This window comes from Camelus bactrianus, chromosome 2 (genome assembly GCF_048773025.1).
Source record: "Camelus bactrianus isolate YW-2024 breed Bactrian camel chromosome 2, ASM4877302v1, whole genome shotgun sequence".
NCBI classification, from domain to species: Eukaryota; Metazoa; Chordata; class Mammalia; order Artiodactyla; family Camelidae; genus Camelus; species Camelus bactrianus.
Window position 1 is genome coordinate 136,285,196 of NC_133540.1, and position 12,526 is coordinate 136,297,721.

Consider the following 12,526-nt stretch of genomic DNA (forward strand, 5'->3'; position numbering starts at 1 on the left):
TTGTCCCTTCGTGTGCACGGGTCTCCGTGTGGCACCGTCTGGGACGTCGGCTGTGTGCAGCCTCACCGCTGCAGAGGGTAGTTTCCTGCGTGTCATGACGTGTGTTCAGGGCGCGATCCTGGAAGCGTGATCGCTGGGTTGAAAGGTCCAGGCCATACGTACAGCTGCTCAGTGGAGGTGTGTCGCCCGCATGCTCCTGGTGCTCATGGGAGCCTGCCCTGCCCAGCAGGGGCCGGTTGTGGTGGGCTACTCTGGGCTCTTGTACACCTTTGTCCATGCAGGCATGTATCGGCGAGGGGCTGCGGCCTCGCCTGCTCGCCCCACCTGGGCTGGCGTCCTGCGTGCTTACTCTTGCAAAGCGCATGTTGCCATGGGGAGCAGTGGCCCCCCGCTCCCCCGGGCGTGTCCCTGTCCTCTGCCTGGGCCAGTGTGTCTGCTGTCTGTCAGGTGCGCTTGGTCGTGGCTGGGCGTCCTGCAGACGTGAGTGGCGGGCGTTCCACGGAAGCCCTGAGACAGCAGGCGGGTTTGGCTTCCGTACGTCTCCGTCAGGGGTTTCTCTGTTGAGGGGCTTGTTGGGAAGCTCCTTTGAGGACACCGCTGCCTTCACAGGTGCTGAGCCGGCTTGCACGCCTGGCTCGCTGCGCCACCCTGGGCCTGGTCTCCGGACTGGCAGCGGGAAGCTGTGGCGTGGGACCGCGGTGCCGCGTAACTGGTGTTGCGTGCACGTGGCTTTCCCTTTGACATGTCTGTGTCCTCCCTTCAGATCACCAGGAACACGACCCCCATGTACCGGACACCGGAGATCGTGGACTTGTACTCCAACTTCCCAATCGGCGAGAAGCAGGACATCTGGGTGAGGCTGCTCGCCCGCGGAGCTGGGGCAGCCCTGCGCGGGGTGGGGGCCGGCGCGAGGCCCCGGGGCGCAGCCTCCATCTGCTGTCCCCTCGGCCTCCTCCTTTCTTTTTCTCCTCCTTTTCCTTCATCTTTTTTAGCGGCACTTGTGACTGCTGTTGGCGGAGCCTAGGTGGCTAGGAGCTGGGTTGGGGGTCAGCGCGAGGCAGCGTGGGCAGAAGTCCTGGCCCAAGAATGTCTGCTCTCCTGGTTGGAGCCCGTCAGGGGGCTGGAGGGTCACAAAGCCACTGGTCACAGGGCCAGATGCCACACGTCCCAAGCGGCCTTGCAGCTTAAGCTGACCTGGGGGTAGCCAAAGCGAGGGCTAAGCCCAGTGCCTTGGGAAGAGATCTCAGTGAGGCTGGGCCGGACGCTGGGGCAACCTTTCCCTGCCCCTCTCCTGGGACATGTCCCAGCAATGCCATCGTGGGATGAGTGTGGTGTCTGCTCCGCCTCTGTTTAGCATCAGAGCACAGAGCTTGGGGAGCACAGTGCTGAGCACACAGTGCTTCCCCTCCCCATCTGAGGGGTCTTGCAGCCTCCCCAGTGTCCCTTCTAAGAGCAGGGACAGGTGACCCTGAACCACCGCACCTCGGGGCTCGTGGTCTAGGCCCGACGGGGCCATGTCCAGTGCCAGCCCCACAGTGAACATGAGAGCCCCTGTCCTGGGAGTAGATGGAGACTAAGATGTGAGCTGGTTGGCTCCAAGTGGACGCCGTCAGCCTGTCCCTGGTGAGGGTGCACGTGCACACACGTCAGTGAAAGGTGGACCTGGAACCGCGCGCTTCGGGCTTGGCCTGTCTGGGCCCAGCATGTGCTGCTCAGCCTGAGATGCAGGGTAGGCTCTGGTGCCTCCAACATCCCCCGTGGCCAGGTGCTGGGATAGGAGAAGCCAGGAGAAGACACATCTGGGTTCAGGGCCAGTTCTGTGGAGCCCCAACCTGCCCTGGGTGTGCCCTGTCCCACATCTTCTTAACATTGAGGAGCGCGGCCGGGCATCTCCTTGTGGTTGCCTGGCCTCCAGATCCCCGCACGTGACTGGGAGCTTTCCATTTCGAAAGGATTTTTTTTATCAGAAAACAAGAGTTCGGTGTTTGTTGAATGCTCTGATCTCGATGGGCAGTGGCTGGCGTGGGTGGACGCGGCCAGACGATGGGGAGCCTTGGTCATGCCAGGGGGCCTGGCTGTGACCGCCCCTCGCCCTGTTCCCTGCAGGCCCTGGGCTGCATCCTGTACCTGCTGTGCTTCCGGCAGCACCCCTTCGAGGATGGAGCGAAGCTCCGCATAGTCAACGGGAAGTACTCCATCCCTGCTGGCGATACACGCTACTCCGTGTTCCATGATCTCATCCGTAAGTCGTGTGCAGGGCCTGCAGGGCACGCCTCCTGGCAGGTCCAGGCAGCTGCCCTGCTCAGCCCCGAGTGGTTGGTTTTGGTGATTTTGTTCCATCACACCTGCTTGCTTGTAAAACCGGTAACGAAAGCAAAGCTCAGGGTCTCAGGGGGTCCATAGCCCCTGCAAAGCCAGCCATGCCGCCTGCCCCCTCGGGACCCCGGCTCCAGTGGCCTGGGGACAAGCACACACTGTCTCTGCCACAGGCGCCACCCTCAAGGTCAACCCCGAGGAGCGTCTGTCCATCAGCGAGCTGGTGAACCAGCTCCAGGAGATCGCGGCCGCCCGGAACGTGAACCCCAAGGCACCCATCACTGAGGTAGGCCCTCCGTGTTGCTGGTGGTTGCACAGTCTTCATGCTGCCCTAGCGTTGGGTGACCCAGCCCTCGAGGGGCTCGCTCCCATCAGGCAGGCAGGAGCCCCCGAGGATGGGGTCCCTGGAGTCGGGAGTAAAGCGGGGGTGGGGCTCCCGGGGCGCAGGGCAGGAGGTGGAGACAGTCCTGGCGCGTCAGGCAGCAGCTGTCACGTGAGGAGGAGGGAGCGAAGTGGGCATGGTTCAGATGGGACTCGGGTCTAGGAGGGCAGTGAGCACCACGGGGGTGGGCCTGGGGCTCCCGTGGCATCTTACAGAGGATGTGTGCCCCCAGGGCTCAGCAGAGGGTCAGGTGGTGGTGCAGTTGGGGCGGTCAGCCGGCACACGTGCTCAGGGTTGCTGTGTGCAGCGGGTGGAGGTGCTGATGGATGGATGCAGGCCGCTGATCAGCAGGCTCCTGAGTGTGTCCTGCTCTGAGCACCCCCAGGGTCCGGGACCTGCGGCGCAGAAGTTAAGCCCCTGTAGCGGGCAGCGCCCAAGGGTGGGAGCATGGAGAAGGCTGAGGCATGGGGATGAAGAGTGTGTGGGAGGGAGAGGGACGGACGAGGGGCTGGGGCGCAGTGTGGGGAGAAGGTGTGTGCCTTTGAAGAGCTGACGAAACAGCTAGACGGAAGTGGGAGTTGGTGTGAAATGAGACGGTCGATCTGGTAGACACGTGTCTCCCGCAAGCGAACCTGTTCTCTTTAAGAGCCCAGGGGGCGTTAGCATTAACGTCTGCCTGCTGGTCACAAGGAAAGACAGCATTTCATCGTACTCCACAGAATCAGTAACACATATATTTGAGCTTAACGTGGTAAAACATAAACCCAATGAGAACATTTCGTAAAATCCTACGGGAAACCGTAAAGCGATTTCTGAATATCTTATAAAAATTGTAGCCACGGGAACTGTGGCCTGCTTACGACAGAGTGAGTTTGTGGCTGACACTCCAGTGGGCTGGGTGGGGGCTACAGCCAGGCTTCCAGACTGGTGCTGACACCCGGGGCTCCAAAGAAGGTTTTCGTGTCGTGGCTGCCGCCAGCGCCTGCCTTGGGTTGTGTCTCCCGCGTTCCTGCTTGCGGCCAGGCCTGGGGTGCAGACCACCAGGCCCCACGCGGCATCGTTGACAGCAGGGACAGCCTGTGTCGGGAACGTGCGCCTGATTGGTCCTAGGTGTCAGCCCTGTTGTCCAACCTGTGGGAGGTTCCTTCATGATTTTGTCTTAAACTAGGTGGAGAGAGAAGGGTTGATGTGGGCCACGTGCCCGAAGTGCATGGCGCCCTGTGCTGGCGTCTGAGGATTCTCCGCAGCGAGAAGCGGTGTGCACTGTGCCCTGACTGGTGTTTGATCGTTGCAGCTCCTGGAGCAGAGTGGAGGCTACGGGAACGTGGCCCCTCCTGGGGGCCTCACAAGCAGCAGCTGCAGTGGAGGTGAGCACCCCACGCACACGCCTGCGATTGGCAGAGGCCCCAGGCCCTGCCCTTGAGCCTTGTGGCCTGATGGCGCGAGGCTGCACCTGCAGGGTCCCAGGGCCAGCCCCACGTCCACGGCTCCCGCGCACCCAGAACTTCAGGCCGTGGTTTAGGACGGGGAAGGAGGGCAGAGCCCAAGCACCAGCTGCCCCTCCCCATGTGGTCGGGGCAGCCCTGGTCCTCTGAGCCCTGGTGCCTGACTTGCAGGTCTGGGGTGACCATGGGCACTGCCACCTACCCCTGTGGCTGATTTGGCCCATGGCTCCCACGAGCCACTGGAAAGTGTGGCCCCTGCCCAGGCAGGTGAGGATCCACCTTCCAGGGCTGGCCAGCAGCGAGCACAAGGCTGGGAGCCTCAGAAGGGGTGCCAGGAAACAGTGTGGTCAGATCAGGGGCCGAGGGGCCAGTTCTGCTGGTCTGAAAGTGCAGGCCATGGCGGGGAGTGGAGGTGGAGCTGGTAGGCTTTCCTCATGACTCATGTCACCTTAGCTGAGCGATTTGCGCACTGATTGTGTGGTGTGTGCCAGGGCAGGTCTGGTTGCCCAGTGCCAGCGTAACATAGCATGTCCCGGGAGGGCCTGGGCTGGAGCTTAGTGCGGCCGTGCTGCCCAGAAGGTTCTGAGAGCTGTGCCAGGGCGCGCTTCTCTGCCCTGTGCCCCCAGGCCATTGGCCACCTCGCTGTCAGGCTGTGAGTCCAGCCCCCGTGTCCTCCTGCCGCTCTTCCTTTTCAGGGAGGGTCATCTTGGCAGGTGGCCGGCCTGAGTCCTGGCCCCATGTCCTGGCTCTGTGTCCATGCGTTGTGGGTCCAGCACGGCCAGGGTCCACTGGTCACTGCCTTGCGAAGGGCCAGCATGGACACACACATGAGGTTCATCAGCCATGTCTCAGAGCTGACTGACAGCCCGAAGGCCCCTTGTGTCAGGTTCCGCCCAGTTCTCTGACGTCTACTGTTGCCGCCTGGTCATAGAGGCCCAGAATAGGCCACAGATGACTGTGTGGCATGGGTGTGTGTGTAGCCCTGCCTCCTCTCTTCACGCTGACTTTTAGCACCATCACCACCTCTGCAGACCACACCCCTGGGGACCCTGACATTTCGGGGCCCACCTTTGGGTGTCACCACTCTGGTCACATCTGGACTGTGGCCAGGAGGCCCCTGCCTGCAGACTGAGCTGTAGCTCACGTGGCCTTTCTGTGCCTGGCTGGGACCACCCACCCACATGTCCTCACTCCCACACCCTTCTCTCCCTGATTATCTATGGCCTCTGTGTCTGCTGGTGTCCCCGTACCTTGGGGACTGGCTGATTGCCTGGCTGGGCTGTGGCATGTGGCTGTCAGTGCTGGAGTCCGTACTGGTGTCCAGCAGATTCTGGGAGTGAGCTGTGTGAACATCCTGCAGATGGGGACGGAGGGCTGTGTGTGCCAAGAGGCTCCAGCCCGCTGATGGCGGCCAGTTTCCTCCCTTGCTGGGGGGCCAGGGGTGCTGGGCGCTGGACGGTTCTCCTGGAGTGCTGGCGGTGGTGGCCGGATGTGCAGCCTATGGGTTCTGGACGTGCCCCGTCCACCAAAGCCTGTCTCTCTTGCAGGCCTGGCAGTGGCAGAGTACGACCAGCCCTACGGCGGGCTCCTGGACATCCTGCGGGGGGGCACCGAGCGCCTCTTCACCAACATCAAGGACACCTCCTCCAAGGTCATCCAGTCGGTCGCCAAGTGAGTCAGGGGCGTACAGGCACGTGGTGTCTCCGCAGTGAGATTTCCGAGCCCTGGGCACAGCCCCGTCTCCAAAGCTGGGAGAACCCATGCTTGCGGCCACGGGTGAGCGTGCTGAGCTCAGTGCCTGCGTGGCCTCAGCTGTCGGGCCCAGACCTGGGGCTGGGCTTGGTGCTGCTGGTGGGGGTGGCCCCATGTCTGCCCCCGCCATGGAGGATGTGTGGTGGGCAAGCGGGTGTGCAGGCGCTGGCGGTGTCACTCTCCTCGAGGGAGGCCCCGGCCTCGGCACCCCTCACGTCTGCGCTGCCCCTTCCTCCGGGGCCACAGGACACAGCCTGCCTGGCTGTGCTGCTGAGCTTCGACCAGGAGCTCTCAGGAGCGCCACCTACCTTGTCCAGGGTGGCACTTTGTCTGTGTTTGTGAGATCCACGGTCCTGCAGTGCCCACAAGCACCTGTTGGCCGCATTTCCCTTGTCCATCCTTTGTGCCATGGTTGCTTTGTGTCCATACCTGTTGGCAGCACAGGCGAAGGTAGATGTGCACACGTGAGCGAGTGCCTGTGTGTGTGTGTTGTACGTGAGGGCTGGTGTGCAGACATGCGTGTGCGTGTGTGTGTCATGCAGTTGGTGGGCTCCGTGGCTCTCACAGGCTCTATCTCCAACGTGGTCTATCTGATGAGAAGGACCTTGCTTCCCACCGCAGGCTGGGTGTCCAGCAGGGCAGGGCAGCTGCTCACACCTGCGTCATATGGCCCTTGGTGGCATCCCAGGCCTCGCCTCGTGGCTGGCAGCAGGGTCAGAGGAAACATTTATCCATCTGTGGGGGCTGGCTCCCTGGAGTGCTGGCTGCGGAGACGGCAGCCATTGTGCAGCCTGAGGCGCGAGTTCTGGGGGTGGAAGCCAGCAGAGCCCGGGCGGGGCGTGGATGGGCGGAGGTGACCACTCAGCCTCACCTGTCACCTGCCAGTGCTTCCCACAGCAGGTGACCTCGCATGACGGCTCCATGCCTGGCTGCCTGGCGTGTGAGTGCCACCCACCCTCGGGGACGGGCGAGGGGTGCCGTGGGGTCTTGGGGTGGACCTGACTGAATGGCAGCCCCCGGTGACAACAAACGGGCTGTGAGGGAGTCTGGCCCGCCGCCTGAGGGTAGAGAAATGAGAGTCAGCGCAAGGCCGAGGCGCTTTCCCGCCGTGTCTGCAGTGGGCCCAGCGGGGCGGAGCGTGGATGCCAGGGCCGCTGCAGCCCTAGCCGGGCCTCGGGGCTGCGTCCGTGCGGTGCTGGAGGCCCAGAACCGTGGTGACCACCCCGTGTGCACGTCCACGGATGTTCTGCATGTCCGTGTGTTCTGAAAAGCAGTTCTGGTGAGTAACTGCTTGGGACGGCTGCTCACGCCTGCTGTAGCTGGTTTCACACTCCACGCGACTCACGTGAGCATCTCAGTGAGCCCACTTGCGCCTCGGGCTGGCGGCAGGACCAGGCCACACAGTGACGGGGCACCACCCGCACCCAAGGGCAGGTCCTTGTTGGGAACGGGGTTCCTGAGGGAAGAGGAGAGGACGTGGCTGTGTCCCAGACTACCCCCGGGCCTGCAGTTCGCCCGGGGATACCCGACCTGGCGCACAGCCATCCGCAGGGCCACAAGTCCTTTCAGAGAGAGGGCACGCTCAGCTCAGGAAGAGGCATGGCGTCATGGACAGACGGATGGACGTGCTGAATTCCCAGCTGAGCTGTGATGACAGGTGTGATGCACCGTAGCCCGGGGCAGCCTCTGCAGACCCAGCCCCCAGGGCCCGTCAGGGCCGCCACGGACGTGCCCACCTGGTGCTTGCTTGCAGAAGGACACGCTTGCCACACGTGTGACCACACTGGACACTGTGTCACATGACTGGGCCAAGGGGAGCCCTCCCGAAGCCTTGCAGACAGGCCTGAGGGCCAGAGGTCAGGCTCTGTGTGACTGCCTCCTGCCCAGGACGTGTACCAGCAATCAGAGAAGTCCTGTGAGCCCCTGGGTTTGTGAAGCTGGTCTAGAAATAATGGTGTGAGTTTGTTCCTTTTTGGCTCTCTCCACTGAGAAGGCCTAGGGCCGGCCAAAGCCCTGGCACCTGGGCTCTGGCTGTCCCTGCCCTTTCCCTCGATGCTCAGGCCGGGGGGTGTAGACTGGACACCCGGTCCTCCCTGAAAGCACTTCATAGGGCAGGACCCAGACCAGATGTGGGGTTCTCTGGCCTCAAGAAGATACTGGCAGGTGGAAACGGAATGTTCGGGATATGGGGACACAGCTCCAGGTGTTTAGTTTACCAAACTGCAAGCAAGAGCAAAGGAACAACAAGGAAGTTCTCCTCCCCACTGGGGCTCAGGCGTGCCCTGCAGCCATGCCCACCGATGGTGTCCTCTATGTGGAGTCCCAGGGCGGCTTCAGGCCTGTCACTGGTCACAGGGACCCTCCAGGACCATGCCAGCCTCTCGGCTGCAGGTGTGTGGACCAAGGGTCCTGAGGTCTGCCTGGAGGAGGCTCTCCCCACACACACAGCCCAGCCTGTGTAGCCTCTGCGTGGCTGTGGCTCCCTTGGGGCCTGGCCCTGAGCCCCCATCTGTGGTCTCTGGTCATTTCTTCTCCACCAGGCACCTCCAGTTCCCAACTTGGCCCGTGTCTGAACGCTCGGTGTTGCCCCCCCCACCCCCACGAGCTGTGCAGGTGCTCCAGCTGCCTCCTCAGGGGGCCTAGCGCTCGGCCCCCCAGCACCAAGCCCACCTCGCAGGCCCTGCGGGCCGCCTGCTCTCGCCCTTCGCTCTTGTCCACGCTGGGCTTTTCTTTTCCTTGCTGGCTCCTGTGTTAGGTTGCGCAGACCAGCTCTTCTGCAGAGGGTGAGCGTGCCAGCCGCATGCTCCTCGTCTGCTGCTTGTCTTCCGCTTGCTTGTTCTGTCCTGGGCTTCGGTCAAGCACAGGCTGGCTTTGCGCTCTCTAGCTTGGGAAGCCCTCTTGTGCCCCGAGCTGTGAACGTGTCAGTCGTGATTCGAAGTCTGTTTCACGTGTCTGACTGCATTGTAAACGCTTGTTTTGGGAGCTTTGCTGTTGCACGTGCGGGTCTTGGATCTGCCTGGACCTCACTTTGGGGACTTTTCTCCCCTCTTGCTTCCTCTCCCCCGATAAGAGGGCGCTGCCCGGCCTCGTCCTGTGAGCCCCCCAGCCCCACGGCTCTCTGGTCTGGGAGGCAAGCCTGCCTCCTTCCCTCCTTCCTTCCTGAGCACACCAGGTGCTCTGGCTCCTCTGTGTCTTCAGACGAGCTCTGCAGCGAAGCTTTCGAGCTGCCTATGCGGCCATTGAGAGTGTTGCATCGTGTCTGTTTATGGTCAGTTTGGGGACAGTTGGTCTCTCTGGTGCTAACTCCGTTCCTGCCCTCTGTGATGCCCGCTGGCCGCACTTGGAGGACGGAGGAAAGGCAGCGTGTGTGGCAGCCAGCCTGCGTGGGTGCCCTGGCCCTGGCCCAACCCCCCTGCTCAGGCCAGTCGTGCAGGAGGGCGCCCCATGCTGCCCCTCCCGGCAGACTGATGAAAACGGTGAGGGTAGACCAAGTGCAGAGGTGCAGCCACGTTCACATTTGAAGGTGGTATCGGGTGGGAGGGTGACAGCTCTGGGGTAGAGGGCCTGCGTGGTGTGCACGGGGTCCTGGGTCTAGTCCCAGCGCCTCCGTTAAGGTGCAGGGGAATCTAAAAAAAATGGAAAAAAGAAAGGTGGTGTCACTCCTCAGTTAATCTATATTCATTGCAATAAAAATTGAAGTCTTGACGTTGTTTCCACAGATTCTGATCTTAAATTTATGTATGAATTACCCCAAGCTGCTAGCAGTGTTTTTAAAAATAAGAATGGGAACAAATCCTATTCTCTGTCAGTTTTTTTCAAACATCCGTTGTGGTGTTAGTGGTGCAGTGGTCAGTGGTGCAGTGGTCAGACTCACAGGTGGCACATACTCAGGTCGGGCTGCTGCGAGCAGGGCCTGTAAGTCTGAAAGGAGTGACAGGCTGATGAGTGGACGGTGCTGTAGCCATGGACACCGTGGAAAATAAAAACTTGGGTCTTATAAAGTAACAGCCAAATACAGTGATTCTGACTTGTGAACGGATCTAATTGTGAATTGAGGTTTCTTAGGAAAACCTGATAAAATACAAGGGACGTCTTGATAACACCAGAATAAGAAAGATTTAATACATGTGACAAAAAATATATAAGGCATGGAGGAAACGGTTAATAAACTTAACGGACACAAAATAAAATTTTTCTGTTCTTTGGGAAAACACATTTCTTTAAAATAGCAAGGAGATGTGGCAGTGGTTGGGAGTAAACATGTTCCAACCGCACGGCTCACAATGGAGTAGCGCCATAAGACACAGCGGCTTGTGGACGCTCAGACGCGTGGCAGACGTGCCCAGGCGGTTACTGAGGGCAAGCTGCGAGTAAGCTGCAAGCGCCCGGCCCCGCGTGGCCTTGTGGACGCGCTGCTGGAGCGAGGTCGTGATCCCCTGAAGGCCTCCTGTTTTAATTGGCTTGTTTAGACCATTGGTGTTTAAAGTGTCGCGCGTTGGACAGGCTGCTCGCCCTGCCTGCTCACGTCCCGTCTGCGTGTCACGGCCTGATTCAGCCTTGTCACCGTCACTGTGCTGGTCATGGCGTCTGTGACCAGGGATCTCTGGTGTCACGGCAGCGACCTGCTGAAGGCTCGGTGGAGGCGGGCGGTTTTCAGCAATAAACTGTTCTGATCAAAGGGTGGCCCCCGCAGGCTGTAACAGATCAGCGTCGTGTGAACAAAACTTCCAGCCGCACCGGGAAACCAGAAACTCCGCATCCGCTTTGCTGGTCCACGGAACCGCGGCGTCCACGTCCCCGGGGCGCCTGTGGTGGGAATCACAGCCGCCGCACGTGTGCCCGAGCTCAGGCCGCCGCCCTCGTCCTTCGGTGCTGCTCTGCCTCCCACCCCGTTCTGTCCTTTGTGGTTGTCGCTGAGCGTTTTACAAGGTCCCATCTCCTCTCCTCTCTCGGCGCGGCGGTCATACTGCTTTTCTCTGCTGTCTGTAGTGGTTGCCCTGGAGTTTGCAGTGCCCGTCACTGCTGACCGAGTCCACTGCAGGTGGCATCTGAGCGCTTCCCAGGCAGTGGGTGTGCTGTGTGCTTCCACAGGCGTAAACCCCGACTCCTCCCTCCTGGGCCTCGTGTCGCTGGTCACTTTGCTCGTCCCCCCGGCACGTCTAAGCACGTGTGTACGCACGTCTAAGCACGTGTGTACACACGTGCAGTGTGTATCTAAGCACTCATGTCGGGTGCAGCGTCACCATTATCAGTTTGAACAAAAAGTTACTTATTAAATTAAAAACAAGAAAGGGAAACAACAAGGACCTGCCGTATGGCACAGGGAACTACATTCAATTTCCGGTCACAGCATGTAATGGAAGAGACCCTGAAAAGAAAGTGTGTGTGTGTGTGTGTGTGTGTGTGTGTAACCGAATCACTGTAAACCAACTACACTTCAATTAAAACAAACAAACAAAAGAGCACCTGGGAAAAACAGGACGAGAAAAGGAAACGTTTTTATTTGATCTTCATTGATCCCTCCTTCGATGCTCTTCTGTTCCCTACGGAGATCTGAGTTTCTGCCCCTCATCCTTCTTTCTGAGGGGCTTCTTCAACAACATCTCCAGAAGGCGGGTCTTCTGGCCACAGGTTGCCTGAGTTTTTGTTAGAAAGTCTTTATTTATCTTCTGTTGGAGGGTAGCTCCTCAGGCAGAGAATCCTGGGCTGCTGGCTTTTTCTCCCGACCCTGTGAACAGTTCACTTCCCTCTCGCTTGGTTTCCAGGAGAAGTCGGATGTGTAACTCTTCTCTTGGTTGCTCTGCAGGTAAAGCGCCCCCGCCCCCGGCTTCTCTCAGGATTTCTTCTTTCCTTGATTTTCTGTAATTTGAAACTGTCACGGCTGGTGTAGTTTCCCTGCACGTATCCTGCCTGGTGTTCTCTGAGCTTCCCGGATCTGTGCTTTGGTGTCTGATGCTACTTTGGGGAAAGTGTCGGTCATACTGTTTCAGGGCTCCTTCAGGCCCTTCCTCTCTCTCTTCTGGAGTTCCCGCCACGTGCCTGTGACACCTTCTGAGGTCGCCCCGCGGCCCCTTTGCTCTTCAGTTTTCGGGGTCTGTACCGAGAGGCCCTCTAGCTCAGAGTCTCCCCTGGGCTGTGTCCAGTCCACTCAGCCTGTCAAACAGAGCCTTCGTTTCTGTGTTTTCACCGCCGGCGCTCCTCCTTGGTTCTCTCAGAGGGTGTCCACCTCTGCTCACGCTCCCCGCATGTCCTGGGTGCCGTCCACTCTGTCCACTGGGGCCTCAGCACGTTAATCGTAGTGGTTTTAAACGCCATCTGATAACCCGGCATCCCTGCCGTGCCTGCTTCTGACGTATGTTCTTTCTCTTCACGTGTTTTTTCACCGTTCGGTCTGCCTTATAATTTTTCTTCTGAGCCAGACATGAGGTATTGGGTCAAAAAACAGTATTTCCGTTTTCGTTGCTCTCTCCCCCAAACCAGCTCCTAGTGTCACAGCTGTTTAGAGCAGGAAAGCAGTGAGAGCTCAGCGCCTTCTCTGTGGGGTCCGTGCCTCTCCACCACCTGCAGTTTATAATTGCTCGTCTGCTTCTTAGATAGATGTCAGCTCTGTGTGTGCATGTGTGTGGTCACA

At 59.9% G+C, this 12,526-nt stretch overlaps 1 protein-coding gene across 5 annotated transcripts in view; it reads left to right on the forward strand.

The window, feature by feature from the left end:
- GAK (cyclin G associated kinase) overlaps nt 1-12,526 on the forward strand; it is a 49,524-nt gene that overhangs the window by 19,516 nt on the left and 17,482 nt on the right. For all 5 annotated transcript variants that reach the window (XM_074352211.1, XM_074352207.1, XM_074352215.1 and 2 more), the window contains 5 exons: nt 764-853; nt 2,107-2,242; nt 2,490-2,602; nt 3,993-4,065; nt 5,691-5,814. In XM_074352211.1, coding sequence (XP_074208312.1) covers nt 764-853; nt 2,107-2,242; nt 2,490-2,602; nt 3,993-4,065; nt 5,691-5,814 — 536 coding nt within the window. The remainder of the gene's footprint in view (nt 1-763; nt 854-2,106; nt 2,243-2,489; nt 2,603-3,992; nt 4,066-5,690; nt 5,815-12,526) is intronic.